The sequence below is a fragment of the Etheostoma cragini genome, chromosome 5, assembly GCF_013103735.1.
Source record: "Etheostoma cragini isolate CJK2018 chromosome 5, CSU_Ecrag_1.0, whole genome shotgun sequence".
NCBI classification, from domain to species: domain Eukaryota; kingdom Metazoa; phylum Chordata; class Actinopteri; order Perciformes; family Percidae; genus Etheostoma; species Etheostoma cragini.
In genome coordinates, this window is record NC_048411.1 from 24,978,001 (window position 1) to 24,992,983 (window position 14,983).

General features: G+C 39.0%; 1 protein-coding gene across 3 annotated transcripts in view; it reads left to right on the top strand.

The window, feature by feature from the left end:
- The first annotated feature begins 8,988 nt into the window (after nt 1–8,988).
- smarca2 (SWI/SNF related, matrix associated, actin dependent regulator of chromatin, subfamily a, member 2) overlaps nt 8,989–14,983 on the top strand; it is a 48,926-nt gene continuing 42,931 nt past the window's right edge. For 2 of the 3 annotated variants that reach the window (XM_034871422.1, XM_034871423.1), the window contains exons 1-5: nt 8,989–9,137; nt 11,313–11,576; nt 12,773–12,902; nt 13,396–13,785; nt 14,650–14,751. In XM_034871422.1, coding sequence (XP_034727313.1) covers nt 11,343–11,576; nt 12,773–12,902; nt 13,396–13,785; nt 14,650–14,751 — 856 coding nt within the window. In that variant the 5' untranslated portion in view covers nt 8,989–9,137; nt 11,313–11,342. The remainder of the gene's footprint in view (nt 9,138–11,312; nt 11,577–12,772; nt 12,903–13,395; nt 13,786–14,649; nt 14,752–14,983) is intronic. The other variant, XM_034871424.1, reaches the window with a different exon arrangement.

Here is a 14,983-nt window from a genome sequence, read left to right on the forward strand (position 1 = left end):
TTATTTTCAAAGAAACTTTGTAAAAACGCCAAACGTCCAAATCAGGACCAAAATAGGTAAATTAACAGTAATTAAACAGCACCCAACCAATTTACAAATCTATGAAAACAAAACCTGATGATAAACGGAGACTTGCTGTAGATCCTTCTGCAGGACTTCAAAACAAATCCATTGAGTATTAAAATGACTAGTTCACATGAAATAACAGTTTAAGGGCCCGTTACACACCATGTACAGGTGGAAGCCTTTAACATATTTGAAGGGCTGTGCAAAGGATTAACAAAGCGTAGGCATTTTATGGGAGGTAGAAGAACTAGTGATAAAGACTGTGTCCAAAGATGTCTTGAAAGGTATGTTTCAGACAGAGCTGGCCTTTCTACAGATGCACTAGACATGTTGATCTTTGACTTTTGACACCTTACTTTTGACCCTCTGCAGGTCAAAGACCAGGACATTTCTTTGACCAAACAGAAGCAGCTGCCTATTTGAATTGTAAAAGTATCCATTTGAACATTGCTGCCATTTGTATCATGAATTCCTTCTGCAATGGCATTTTGGGGGATTTAGGGAAAGAACACGACTACTCCACAGACTAAAACTGTCAATCAATAAATCGTTAAACACTGAATTTTGTGAATGGAAGCAAGCAATTAGCCCCAGCATGCCACACATACCATAGTATATCATCCCTTGTATCGTCTTTCTGCACCAATTCAGAGGGAACAAAACACATTCATACATTTTGTCCTTGAACACTGGATATTGACATTCCTTTACAAAAGCAGATAAACATAGCGTACCCTTCTTTACATCTTAACACCACTAACCCCACACTAGTGGATGTGGTTACAGTAAGATGAAATGGTCCTAACAGATCACAGATGCTCACCATGCACTGATGGTGGGCAGGTATCCCCCCCCCTTCCTGCCTCCCCCGATGAGCTGCAGCATTTCACTCTGTGACAAGTTCAAAACACGTGCTGGCGTTGCACTTTCAGCTACAAGTTGAAAGGTCTGGAAACACATTTGGGTGAAAAGGAGCCAAACTAACCATTCTGCACTGTTTCATCTGCTTCATCAATTTCAACTGGCGGTGAAAGAAGAAGACACAACTCAATTACAGATGTCATTAACAGACTTGTATCGAAAGCAGTTAGCCTACTATTGTTGCAGTTCAAGAAAGTTTGTTTCTGCACTTTGCGTGTTAATACAAAATGTATAAACTGGACTGTGTCTAATCCCCGCTTAATACATACATAAGGAGAACATTGGGTGTGCAAACGTATCAATACTTTAGCTTAAAATACCAAAAGTAAAAATACTGCAATAGTAGTGAAGAATAGCCCATTACAGAATAATATCTATTTGGATAATAACTATTGATGCATTAATTTATATTTGTACTAATACTCACTAATATAGTTGGTCAAGGCGGAGCCAATTTTAATTACTTTGCAGTTGTGTCCGTTAACACTATCTTGTCATAACCTATAATGATACATGATAATTATTTTTGTTGATATTCTTTGGTGATATTTATCTGAATCTGCAAAGTAGCTAGTAATTAAAGTAATCAAACAAATATAGTGCAGTAAAAAGTACAACATCCTCCAAAATGTAGTGGAGTATAAGTACAAGTAGCAGAAAATGGAAATACTAAGATTTGGTACAAGTACTTGAGTACGTTAATGCATTGATGCAAACAGGATTTCAGTGCTTTGCTTCAGGCTATGGGAAGATTTAAAGCCTTCATGGATTAAACATTCACAATACAGAAAGTAATAATTGACCTTGTTTTCAGTCCCATGTGTCCTGTCAACAGTTTTATAATGCTGCTTTATGAGGAAAAGGATTTTTGAGCAACAGAAGGACAAATTAGCAGCAAGACTGAATGATAGTGCCCTATCCATCTCCCTTGATACATTCACAATGATGCAAACTGTGCCAAATTTGTGTTGTGTTAATCTGAAAAACACTGTTGCTGCAAAACACGCTTTGAACGGCAGAATCATTTGCTGTCTCTGTGGAGAGCTCCCCAGTCGTCTCAGCAAAGTTTGACAAACGATAAAGTGACAGTCCTATCACTGATGTCAATTGGGAGCAAATTAGAAAGTAGTGTGACGTTTTAATAGAGCCTCAGAGGGAGGAGGTTCACTTCCTGTTTCCTGACGATAGTCAGGTTTCTTTTAAACATGTTGATGAAGGTCCACTAACCTTAACTAAGTAGTTATTTCACTGAAGCCCTAACCAAGTAATTTTGTACCTAAACTTAATCAAACCTTAAGTACAGTTTTGCCAGGTCCATTAAATCAAGAACAACGCAGACAATAAAAATGCTTTAAGAAATTTTTGTGAATAAATCACAAACTAAATTTGGTATGTATGGCTCTGTTCAGAGGAGTCCCCTGATCGCAGCAGCAACATTAGGGGATGCACACACAGTTCACGACTGGGAGAGCTAAACTGTTCCCCCATATGAACAGAACAGCATCGATGACATAGAAGCATGTGTCACGTTATATACCACAAGGTGGAGCTGGAGAGGAGGTGTTGTTGGCCAACGGCGGTTAGCAGCGTCTTGACTACTTGGCCTGCCAGAACTGACGCTGACGCTCAATTAGATAAGGAGTTTTATTTTGTAAGGCCCCAACAAATAATTCACCCTGCCAACAGGTGGATATGGCCTGTGTGTCGGGACAAACACCATATTTAGTTGTTCAATTTGGAGTACTTGCTGATTCTGTGACAGTACAAAGCAATGTTGACGTTTATTTAAACTGTCAGAAGACTGAACAGGATGTGCATCTGCTGCTAATCAACATCTGTGCTTTTGGGGCGACCTCTTGCTCACCCAGTGAGAGTGTTCGCCCCATGTAGACTGAGCCGTTTGCTGGGTGTCTGTGCTTATGTGTAGTCTGTCCAACGATATTATCAGACGGGGCTGTCCCTGATCATCTGCTGCTATGGTCTGGCCCGGGCCACCAGACCAGATGTCAGGCAGGTTGGAATATTAAACAGCGTCATCCTTTTAACAATGAATGGCAGAACACCTGCAACAAAAGCAACTACAAAGAGACTTCCTCTGACAGCATTTCCTCTCTTTTCATTCTCCTGCATGACCCCGGCACCATCTTGGAAAAAGATCGCAGCATAGTTGCTCTTGACCTGACGCAGGTCCCGCAAGGGAACTCAAAAGCAGCTCTCGCAAAGTGAGCACCAGCAGGCAGAAATTGAGGGTGGAGTGATGGAGTAGGGCACTGTGCACCTGCCCGTAAATCTTGCAGAAGTTTTCCTATCACAAGAAGCACTTGAACCGAGAGGAAACATTGGTCAGAGGGCCAGGGGAAGAAGCAGAGAGAGAGAGAGAGAGAGAGAGAGAGAGAGAGAGAGAGAGAGAGAGAGAGAGAGCAGTTGGCCAACAATGTTTAGGAAATCCTTGAATGATGCGACACAACAGCCGGTGCCAAACTGGACACCTCCGAGACCCAAAAGTTAACCATGCAGAAACTAAATGTCTGTTTTCCCCTAACAGTCCGTCTGAATGTGTATTGCTCTTGTAATGTTAAATCCAAAGACCTCCTAACAGCTACTCTTCAAAAACATGAATGTCAATGTACAACTGACTATTATACTAAAAAAGTAAAGTACTACTGTTAATTATCACTGTGCTCATAAATAGCAATTAAACAGCATTCATTCTGCAGTCTGGACACACTGAATTGTTTTGGTCACACAGAAGACAGATACTGTAAATAATCAATATTTTGTAAAGATACGTGGTCTTTTGCTGTGCCTCTCTCTGGTGTGGCTAAACATTTGAAGGAGTAAGGGCAAAATAAAAAGGACACAAAAGAAAGTGGTAAAAGGTTCTCTCGGCTACTATATCAATAATAATATGTATGCAATGCTCACTGTAATGAAAACTATATTGAACTATGAATGTGGAACAATAGAAATCCTACACAAGTAGCAACAAATCTAACTGTAACATACTAATCAAGCACATTTGCTAGTGTCTACTCATAGTAAATATGGCCTCTTTATTATTTCCATGCCGGCTGTCTTCCTTGTTTAAACATTCAATCCATCATTACCCAGAAATAAAAATCGCACCACAATGTAAGCAGTGGTTATTCAAATGAGACTCTCAGATAACACAGAGAGAAAGTAAACATGTCACTGCCAAATGTGGCTCATGTAAAACTAATTATAACACTCCCTTTGTTTGCACACACCTGTGGATAGACTGTGTGTGTGTGTGTGTGTGTGTGTGTGTGTGTGTGTGTGTGTGTGTGTGTGTGCGTGCGTGCGTGCGTGCGTGCGTGTGTGTGTGTGCGTCTGTGTCTGATGCTTGACAGTAAAACTTAATCCAAAAAACAGACATTCATCTTTGCAAAGCTCTTAAATATCATTCAATATTATTTCAACAAATATTTCATATATAATAATTATAATAATAAATAAAGTAAATTACTTCTAATACAATTTAGTTCTTATATGTCTTAGTTGACAAACTCTTAAGACTTACATCACTGTTACATCTTTGTATAATATACGTGTATAATATCAATCTTTGAGTACAATGATTAATTAGTGAGGCAGTTTGTCAGTCAGTCCATTGCCGATGTAAAATTTGTATTTTGAGGGCTTCTTGTTTCAGGTCAAATTTATCTAATTTTCCCTTGCTGTAGAAAAACCAAATAGGGATTTATCAATGCAGAAGAGAGAAGAAGAGTAATGAACTCAGGGGACCTTCTTTGCATCTGAAAACGAATGATCCATTGTTCAGCCCATCCATTTACAAACCTTTAGACTTTGAATAAAATGTCACGCCAGTGGTTCACCGGTGCCTTTTACGGAGGGTTTCAAGGTGAATGGAAGCCACAACCACTAGCCCTTTCACTGCCAAATGACTGCGGCCGAGTCCTTTCCTGGCTCAGTAAATTTGAAGGGGGAGGTGGCTTTAACCGCATTTTAATTAGATTTGTTTATTTGGGTGAAATTTACATTCAGGAACCCTGCACATCTATTATGAAGAGATATAAGAAAGGGCAGAATTGTTAAAGAGGGGAAGTTAAGATCAAAGTTTAAATGTGAGGCTTTGTTTATTATGGATGTGTGAGGTATTCAAATGATGGGCTGTCAGGCTGGAGTGCTTTGAATGTCAGACACGTTCATCCGGGTGTCATCACAGATAGATAGATAGATAGGTAGATAGATAAAGAAGAAAGAAAGAAAGGCATTTTTAAGTTTTAAAATGTTATCTTTGTAACATTGATACTTGGCTTAACATAAATAAACATACCAATATGCTTATATTGATGGTCTTAAAATAGTCAATATCTCAATGCATGCTGATACACCTGCATGCATAAATACCAACCTATCACATGCTTCATTTCATATTTATACATATATGTGTATAAACTGCACAAATAGTATTTTCTCCAACACATGTTTTCTCTTCACTAAAGCTGTGAGCTCCTGTATGTCCACACTACGGCATCCAAACGGAGTTTAAGTTTGTAAAATGAGGCCAACAAGACATTTAAAAGATGTATTTTCTTGTGTGATTTAAAGAGGAAGATCTAAAAAAGCTTGCCGAGAAACATTTTGAATACTGACATATTTCATTTCAAAAACAGGTGCTAGTTATAATATTTGTTTTAATCAATTTGGATAACATCACTTGATGTAAATGCAAACAAACTGTGAACTGTACTAGAAGACAAGAAAAACAGGACTGAAAAATAGATTTGCTCAGTCAGGCGTGAACAAGGTAAAGCCCAGTAAAAACAGCTTTCTCTTTTCATATTGAAAACAAAACAAAGTTTCTGATATCAGAAGGATGCAAATGGAGTTTGACTAAACCTGTGTGTCATTTGCATGGCTTGCTTTTAAACTCCACATTGCTATCATCAGACTTAATAAATTAGTGTATGTAAATTAGGCCTAGCATTCAATCTCTCTGGACCTGGCATGTTTGTTTAAGGCTCACTCGCATGTCTGTGGTAATTCATCACCTGCCAGGTGCTCATGTGTTAGAGCAGAGAGCTGCAGTAGCCAGTTTATTTATGCAACTGCTGGTCACTGCTGCCATCTGGTGTTTATCTTAAGGAATGCAAAGAGGAGCAAAGACATTTTTGAACATCTAGCCGCAAAATAGCTCCCTATCAGGTGTTTTTGTTTTATCATTTCACTGTAGCATATGATGTTGATATTGGGTGGAATAGTAAGACGAAATGTTTTCTGTGGTTTCTTCAATAGAGATATTATTCAAGTTTAGCTATTGCATAGCATATGTGTCTAACAAACCATGGTGGCAGAATTCAACTTTAATGTAAAAATACGAGTAGAAGTGCAGAAGTATTATCAGCAACATGTAGGCTTACTTAATGGATTAAACTAAAACGGCTTAATATGCGGCAGAAACGCAACAATTACTATTGGATTTTGTTGGTGATACTAATACGTTTAATCCACTAATCCAATTAATGCATCATAGGGTTTGTGCTTCTTAGAGTATGTATGTAAAATTGCAATCTGCAAAGTAGCCTAACTGTTAACTGCAGCTATAAAATAAATACAGCTACATGCAGATAGTCACAGCTTTATTGAGCAATCTTTTCCTATAGCTCTGAGGAGTGACAACTTTATGAGCTTCTTTACTGATAAAATTGTAACAAATAGTGATAAAATGCTTAACCGTTTGCTCTCAGATTTCACCTTTACACGCAGGAGCACTAGAAAGAACGACAACACCATACTTTGACTGCTTTTATCCTATAGACCCCCATGTCTATGTTAAAGGTCTCTTCAGCTAAGCCATCCACATATCCCATCCCAACGAGGCTACTTCAAAAGCATTATCCATGGTTAACGCTTCATTACTAGATATGATTGCTCAGGGCGCTGGTTCGGCTGGCAGCCCACTCACTCTGACATCTCTCCATTAGTGCATGTATAGATCCTGAGCATGTGTGTGTGTGTGTGTGTGTAGTTCAGGATTGTGTGTAAATTAACAAAGTGTGGACACAGAGTGTAAATCGTAATTTCCGCATAGGGGATCAATAAACAGATTAAAATTAAAATTAAAAAAAATTAAAAGTAACAAAGTACAGGCTTGGAAATTAACTTAAATTATAAAAGTAAAAGTAGCCTTGCGAATGAACACCCTTTTTTATGCAAAGCTACCTGGACCAAGAACATGTTACTAGAGTACAAGCTGAAAAACATTAGTGGACATGGAAAAAAGGCTCTTTATAGGCCATTGGCTACATTTTAAATGGAGGTCTGCCAATAGGCCTGAAACGTCACACATATGATTATTGTGACAGAGACTGGGACTCCAGTTTAATAAGATTCTGACTGAGCAGCAAGATATGAATTCAGTTTTAATCCTGTGAGAATTCACAGATCCAGTTTCTCTTTTATAATCCTCCCCTTAACATTTGAAGGAATCTACATGCATGTGCTTGTGCTCAAAAATGGCTTCTGGAAAGCAAATAAAGGATCAAATATGTATTACTTAACAGACATTAATTTAGAAGTTCCCCATACTTTTAGAGTTTCGCAGCACATTGGCCAGGAGTCATTCTTGATGTCTACTATCTCAAACATCTCTCTCAGATAAGGCCGAGGATGATAAGGAATGTCTGGCTGCTTGTCTGCCGAATCGCTGGGATCTCTGTATTTAAAGCTGATTCTGGTTTACAACTTCGCCCTAGGTGTGAAACCAGTCAGTTAGAAAAACTTCAAGCATGCATTAATGATATAAAATAATGGATGACCTACAACTTTCTGATGTTGAACTGAAGTTGTTGTGCTTGGCGCTAAACACCTCTGAACCTCATTATCCAAAGATATAGCTACTCTGGATGACATTGCCCTGGTCTCCAGCACTACTCTCAAAAATCTAGGAGTTATTTTTTTATCAGGATTTATCCTTTAACGCCCACTCAAAACAAACCCAAGAACAGCCTTTTTCACCTTTCTAACATTGCCAAAATTTGGAACATTCTGTCTCATACAATGCTGACAAACTAGTCCGTGCATTTGTTACTTCCAGGCTGGACTACTGTAATTCTTTATTATCAAGATGCTCAAATGAGTTACTTAAGAATCTCCAGCTAATCCAGAAGGCTGCAGTGCGTGTTCTGACAAGAATTAAGAAAAAAGATCATATGTCTCCTGTATTAGCTTTTCTGCATTGGTTTCCTGTAAAATCCAGGATTGGATTTAAAATCCTTCTCCTGACCTACAAAGCTCAAAATGGTTAAGCAAAATCATATCTTGAAGAGCTCATTGTACCTTATTGCCCCACTTTAGCACTGCGCTCCAAGAATTCAGACTTACTTGTGTTTCCCAGATCTCTAAAAGTAGAATGGGAGCCAGAGCCTTCAGCTATCAGGCTCCTCTCCTTTGGAATCAGCTAGTTTTGGGAGGCAGACACCGTCACCAGATTTAAGAGTAAACTCTCCTCTTTGATAAAGCTTATAGTCAGGGATTCAGTCGCAGCGTCCACCTAGCCCGGCCCACCTGCTTCTCGTTATAGTCGTCAGATTCTTTTACCACATAATCATAACATAATCAAAATAGTGGGAGGCAGGGCAGTACAGACCGATCCGGCACGGGAGAGTTCTAGCCTGAGAAAGCTCCTCTCTTTACCCTGTCTCTCTCAGTTATACTGTAATAGTTTTAGACTGCCGGGGGACTTTCTTTGACACAGCTCCTCTCTCTATCTCTCCATTTGTGTGCTAACCTAGCTAGTTAGCAAGTTATTACATTGTCATTTCAATTTCATCATGGCTGAGATTATATTATTTGTATTACACTTTTGCATGTGTAACGTCATATTTGCAGTCAGGGTCAATCGACCAAAAAGTGCACCGCTGTAGTTCGATAGGCAGATACACGCCCAACAAAATAAGAAGATTGTCGTATGATCTAGCCAATCTCTGTTTAGGGGGGCGGGATTTCCGGCGACATTGACAAATCAGTAAGGGCGACACAGAAACAGTTGAATATGTCAGCAAAACAACACCAAGGGGGAGTGAACTTTTTCGACACCAGTCATATTTTGAAGAAACATTTCAATTGTTCCATCTAATTGTGTGCTGTTACAGTTCAGCCGAAAGGTAAATTCACTTACGGTGCTTCATTTGTGATGCATATTGACATGTAACTACTCATCGTTTAGCTAACCGTCCAAACTTTCTGACAGTTCGCTAACTGGAGATTCTGGACTAGCTAGCAGGCTAGTTGGTATGCTAGCTTTCGTAGGCTAGCTAGCTACTTTAGCTGTTAGCTAGCTAGCTAGTTCCTCAACGATCGAGCGAGTAGACAGCCTAAAGCGACCTAGTTCTTTTGTTTTAAGGAACTGTTTGCTTCAAAATTTAATATGAAAGTAGATTTTTGTCTCTTTAAATATCGCCAAGGTCATGTCTTAAGCTTGACATTCATTTAAACATTGATCTTGCCTACATATCCGTGATGGCCCCCAGTTTTTGGGGAAGCCATGATCCAATCAGAGTTAACGTTTACTTTAGTTCTACAGAGGGATACCTATAGTTACCAAGTTAACGTCACTGTAACTATACATGTCAGAAAACAACGATGTGATGCGAATGTTAACCTATATATATAAGTTAACATTCGCGTCACATCGTATATATATGTATTTATATACCTGTATCGCGCTATTAATTCCGTTGCTTATTGTTGATATTGCTAATTAGACATCAGTTTTAAACACATCTACAAATGATACGGTACAAATAATTGGTATAAATCAATGTTAATGTTGTGTTCACGTTCATGTTACTATTTATTGTCTACTCACAGAATATTTGGAAAAATGTAATGTTGATGGTTTGGCAACATTGTATTGAAAGGTTCGTGCCAATAAAGCCCCATTTAATTGAATGAATGCTGTAATTACGGTATGTTTTTCTGCTGGAAATGAGCAGACAGCATTGATAGTAGGGCTGCAAGATGTGAGGGAAAATATCTCATTGCGATATGATTCACGATATTGCAGGGAATTTCTTTTTTGTCGTCATTTTCATTGAAAATTATTTACATTGAAAACTATTGAAATGATTATAGTGTGCGTTTTGCGAGGACCTGTAATAAACAAAGATTGTTTCCTTTAGTCTGTAGGATAGGATTTGTAAGCAGGGACATCTCTGCGGCACTACAATACTTTATTTCAGAATGGTTAGACACATATTTTTCCATTAACAAATATTGCGCCCCTCTGCAATTTGGATATTGCATTAGTCCAGATTGCAATTTCCATACAATTGCGATTAATTGTGCAGTCCTAATTGAGAGTAGTTGTAATTAAAGTACTGACAGCCTTACTATAGAATACCAGAGCGATGAGTCATTGTTTTAGTAGCCATATGCCTTTGTGGTTCACCAGCAGAGAGTAATGGACTGGTTGTTTGCAGTTTGACAGATAAAAGTGTTCAGTCAGACAGATGCCATGGTAGATGCATTGTGTAGAACTGCAGTTGGCAGTAATAACCACAGGAGCTATTTGTTTACAAATTAAATACAGCTCTGTATGTCTCTAAAGTATGTTATGGATGATTTATTTCTTATGTTGTTGTTGTTGTTGTTGTTACTCAGGGTTTTTCGCATTCTAGTGAGACTTAAGCTTTAATTTATTTTATACATATTTTATACTTTATTTTATAACCTGTCAGGCCTAAAGATGCACGCTCTGCTGATGTGAACCACTAGCTATGATTTAGATATTCTTGTTTTAAAGATTCTTTTTTGGGCATTTTAGGCCTTTATTTGACAGGACAGATGAAGACATGAGAGGTGAGAGAGAAGGGAATGACATGTAGCAAAGGACCACAGGTTGCGTCAAGGAGTAAACTTCTATATATGGGTGCCTGCCCAACCCACTGAGCTATCTGGGCACCCTACGATTTAAATATTCTTTATGGAGTTTTACTTCTATTGTCAGTGGACCGTAGAGAGGGGAGATAAATGGTAATGGAATGCTAAATGGTGAGAGTATATGGCACACGTAAAACCCAAAGCAACTATTTTATGGCATAATGCTTAAGATAATAATGTACACATAAACGCTACGGCAATAGCAGCACCTATACAATGAAATCATGTCCAAAGAAGCAGCAGCGTGATAAAGATAAGCAATTTTTAATTAATGTCATACATGCCATGCAACACAAAACCGAAAAGAGACAATTTAAACAATACATTACATTTATGGTGGCATTGGACTTATGTTTTTTGCATGGCATTAAAATCCTGTCTCTCTTTTTCCTCTGAAGCTGTCTGGTATGCTCCCAGCAGTTCAGTAGATGTCCAACCCTTCAGACACATCAGGTGGTATGTCCCATCCTGGCCCTTCTCCAGGGGCAGGTCTATCCCCAGGGCCCATCTTGGGCCCCAGCCCTGGACCGGACCCCTCTCCAGGCTCTGTTCACAGTATGATGGGACCCAGTCCTGGACCTGGAACACCCAACGCACCTCATGGCATGCAGGGTCAGGGACAAAGTGAATACTCTCAGGACAGCATGTATCCTATGCACAAGGTACGGTGTGCCCTCTGCTGTGAGCTGTCTTTTGAAGGCAGTCCTGCTTAAGGATTGTGTTGTAGTTGTTATTTTATATCTCTGCGATGTCTTCAACATGTTTAGCTGTTACTGTTAAGTTTTAGACACTTGTTAAAAAAGTGGCAGACCAATATATCAACCTATTTTGTATTATTGAAGATATATCACATATGGGCATATGTTGACCGATGAGGCAGAAATAGCAAAATATATTTAATGTAATTAAGAAAGTGTTGGCCTATGCTTTTCTTTGTCCCTTGTCATCTGTCGACAGTTCAAATACCTAAATGAATGAAAGCAATTCAAACTGAAAAATGCATTCAGACAATGTGTGGAGATCTACAAGGGGCAGTATATCTCTGCTTGTGTGTGTTTTTATCTTATATATATATATAGAGAGAGAGAGATAGAGAGAGAGAGAGAGAGAGAGAGGAAATATAGCTACATAGCCACATAGCCAATTGTTTATCTCCCTCTCTCGCCAACTGATTACTTTGTGAAAAAAATGTGAATGATGATAAATAGGAAGAGAAATGTGGTTTTGCTCTGCGCAAGAGGTAAGTCTTTTAACTTGAATGCCAACAATATTAATTCAAATTTCTTTCTTTTTTTAACCTTAACCCTTTGGCCCACTACTCCCCCCCCCCCCCCCCCCCCCCCCTCAACTTTATTTTTTAATAAAGCTTTATATTTTTTATATACACAATATGTTACATTCAGATTTAGATTTACATTCAGTAGATTTACTGTTGTCCTACCGTAACCACCCTGTGTTAATGAGACCCTGGACCCATATGAGGACAGGGGGGATTAAAACACCACGTACGGAGTGTAACACATAAAACGCGACAAGGTGACAAATAACAGAGGGAAGTGAGATGGGACGATGTCTGCACTGACAAGACTGGACAGGACAGTTGACAAACCCAAGGACGTATTATTAGTGATAGGTAGAATGATCGGTAATTCACATTGGGTGGTCATAGTTAGGGTGTTGAAAGGACATGGCAAACAAACATGTTATGCGTGAAGGTGGATAGTGTGTGCTTTTGTGTATGAATAAAGTGGTAACTGCAAGGGCAAAAGAAAACAATGAAGAAACTATCTAAATAGATGATTAGATTATTATCATGTGTTATATACAATTGTATATACAATTTTGTTTCTATTTGCAGACCATGGATGGTATGAATGAGAAGACCATGGCAGATGCAATGCACTTTGGTCACATGAAAGGTGTTGGGATGAGATCTCTGCATAGTGGTATGGGGCCTCCACAGAGTCCGATGGACCAGCACAGCCAAGGTATCTTATCACTTTGTTTTTAAAACTAAACCAGTAGTCTGTCTAAGCAGCCCCAATTAATTATGATTGTTTTATTTGTTTGTGGTAAGGTACCTTTTTTTTGCTCAGTAGCATAAGAAACTTATGTAGTAGTACTTGAAGTGGTTTCTGGCCTCTTTAGCTTGTGTCCCTTTAAAACAACCCCTATTTACAGTTTGCATACATCAACAGATTATAACCCGGCCAGTCAAATGGTAGTCATTCATACTCGTATAGCTTTATTGTAATACCTTTGACAGGTTGAAAGTGTAAAAATAACCCAGTTAATAACAAGAAAAAAGCAAAGATTAGCAAAGTCTTAAATGTTTTCTTTTCTTGCGCCCCCTTAGCTCAATTGTATGACGCCTAATATGGGCTCCGATCCCCGGGTTGAGAACCATTGCTGTGAGGGTACTATTGTAAATTTTGTAAACGTTAATGTCAAATCATTAAAACTCCTTCATTTCTACGATAGGATACATATCCCCCCATCCATCTCCCATGGGTATCCATGAGCATGCTTCTAGTCCCATGTCAGGAGGTGGAGGTGGTAGGGGACCCACACCGCCCCACATGCCTCCTACACAGTCAGGCCCTATGATACCCATGGATCCCCAGTCAGCCGTTTCCAACATGTCCAACATGAGCCAGCAGGGCCGGGGACCTTCTGCTTTCAGTCCGGTCCAGCTGCAGCAGCTCAGAGCTCAAATCCTGGCCTACAAGATCCTAGGCCGTGGGCAGCCTCTGCCTGAAAACCTCCAACTGGCTGTTCAGGGCAAGAGGAGTCTACCCACAATGCAACAGCAGCAACAACAGCAGCCGCAGCAGCAGGCACCGATTGCTAGTCCTTACAACAGGCCTCCAGGTAAGTTGATACAGTTTTACAGTGATACAAACTAGTTAATTTGAGACATTAGTATGAGCTCTGTGTCCTCCATGAAATGTGAGTCAGGCCAGCTCAATACACGGATGGTTCATATCTCAAAGCGGCCAAGATTTTGACCTGAGAGCACCGACACCTGTAATGTGAGCTGGCAGTTGATGTTGCCTGCCATGAACAGGGTTTCAGCTTGCACTGAGAAGACAGGTGTAATCATGACCAGAGATGTTGATAAATTTGAGCTTCTCAAATCCAAATCATTTTTTGTTTTCGGAAATGTTTTTCATGGTAAAATCAAAGTTTTGGTGTCAAATAAACATTTTGGGGATTTCTGTGATTCATCTTTAAGAAATGTCTGTTTGCTTAATAATCTCAGATGATGAGGTTTCACTCAGGTGGTATTTATATTGCTGCTGGTATTGAATTTTTTGGAGCCATTCTGTGGTAAATGATTTAAAAGGTTATTTCACCTGCATAAGAATAAATTGTCAGGTAAACAATAACATTTTTCTTGGGGGGCTCTTAAAAAAGCTCTAATGCAAAGGATAATGGTATAGAGTGATGGGAAAAATTACAAAATATTTAGGCCACAACTAATGGCTATTTTCACCAAAAATTAATCTTCAGATAATTAATTTATTTATTTATTTACAGTATAATTGCTCAGACTATGCAATACAATTGTTAATTTATAATAATGATAATTTTACCAGCAAAATCATGGCATTTTGATGAGAATAAAGACACTTTTTTTTTTTAAACTCTAGCTATAGTCCTATCAAAGGCTTACATTATCTGTTTAGTTTCCAAAAACAATTATTAAAATATGAATTGTTATTGTGTTGGAAGGTATGCCAATGGCACCTTTGGGTGGTCCCCAGTCAAGTCCCTGCCCTACCCCAACCATGCAAGGACACAATCAAAGCACAGGACCCAAACCTTGGTCTGATGGTAAGTAAGTACTGTATAGGTGTAGAGTTAACAGTAAGTGTAGACTAAAGTCACAGTGAGCTGCACCTGCTTTGACTTACAATACACCTTTATATTTTACACATCTAATGTGTGAGTGTAAGGAATGAGACTGTCCAAACTACACCCATCTGTTAAATACGTAGTCTTAAATCAGATTCTCTTTGATGAGACTGCACAGAATAGTGTGGAAAAATGCTGCAAAAAAGGTTGG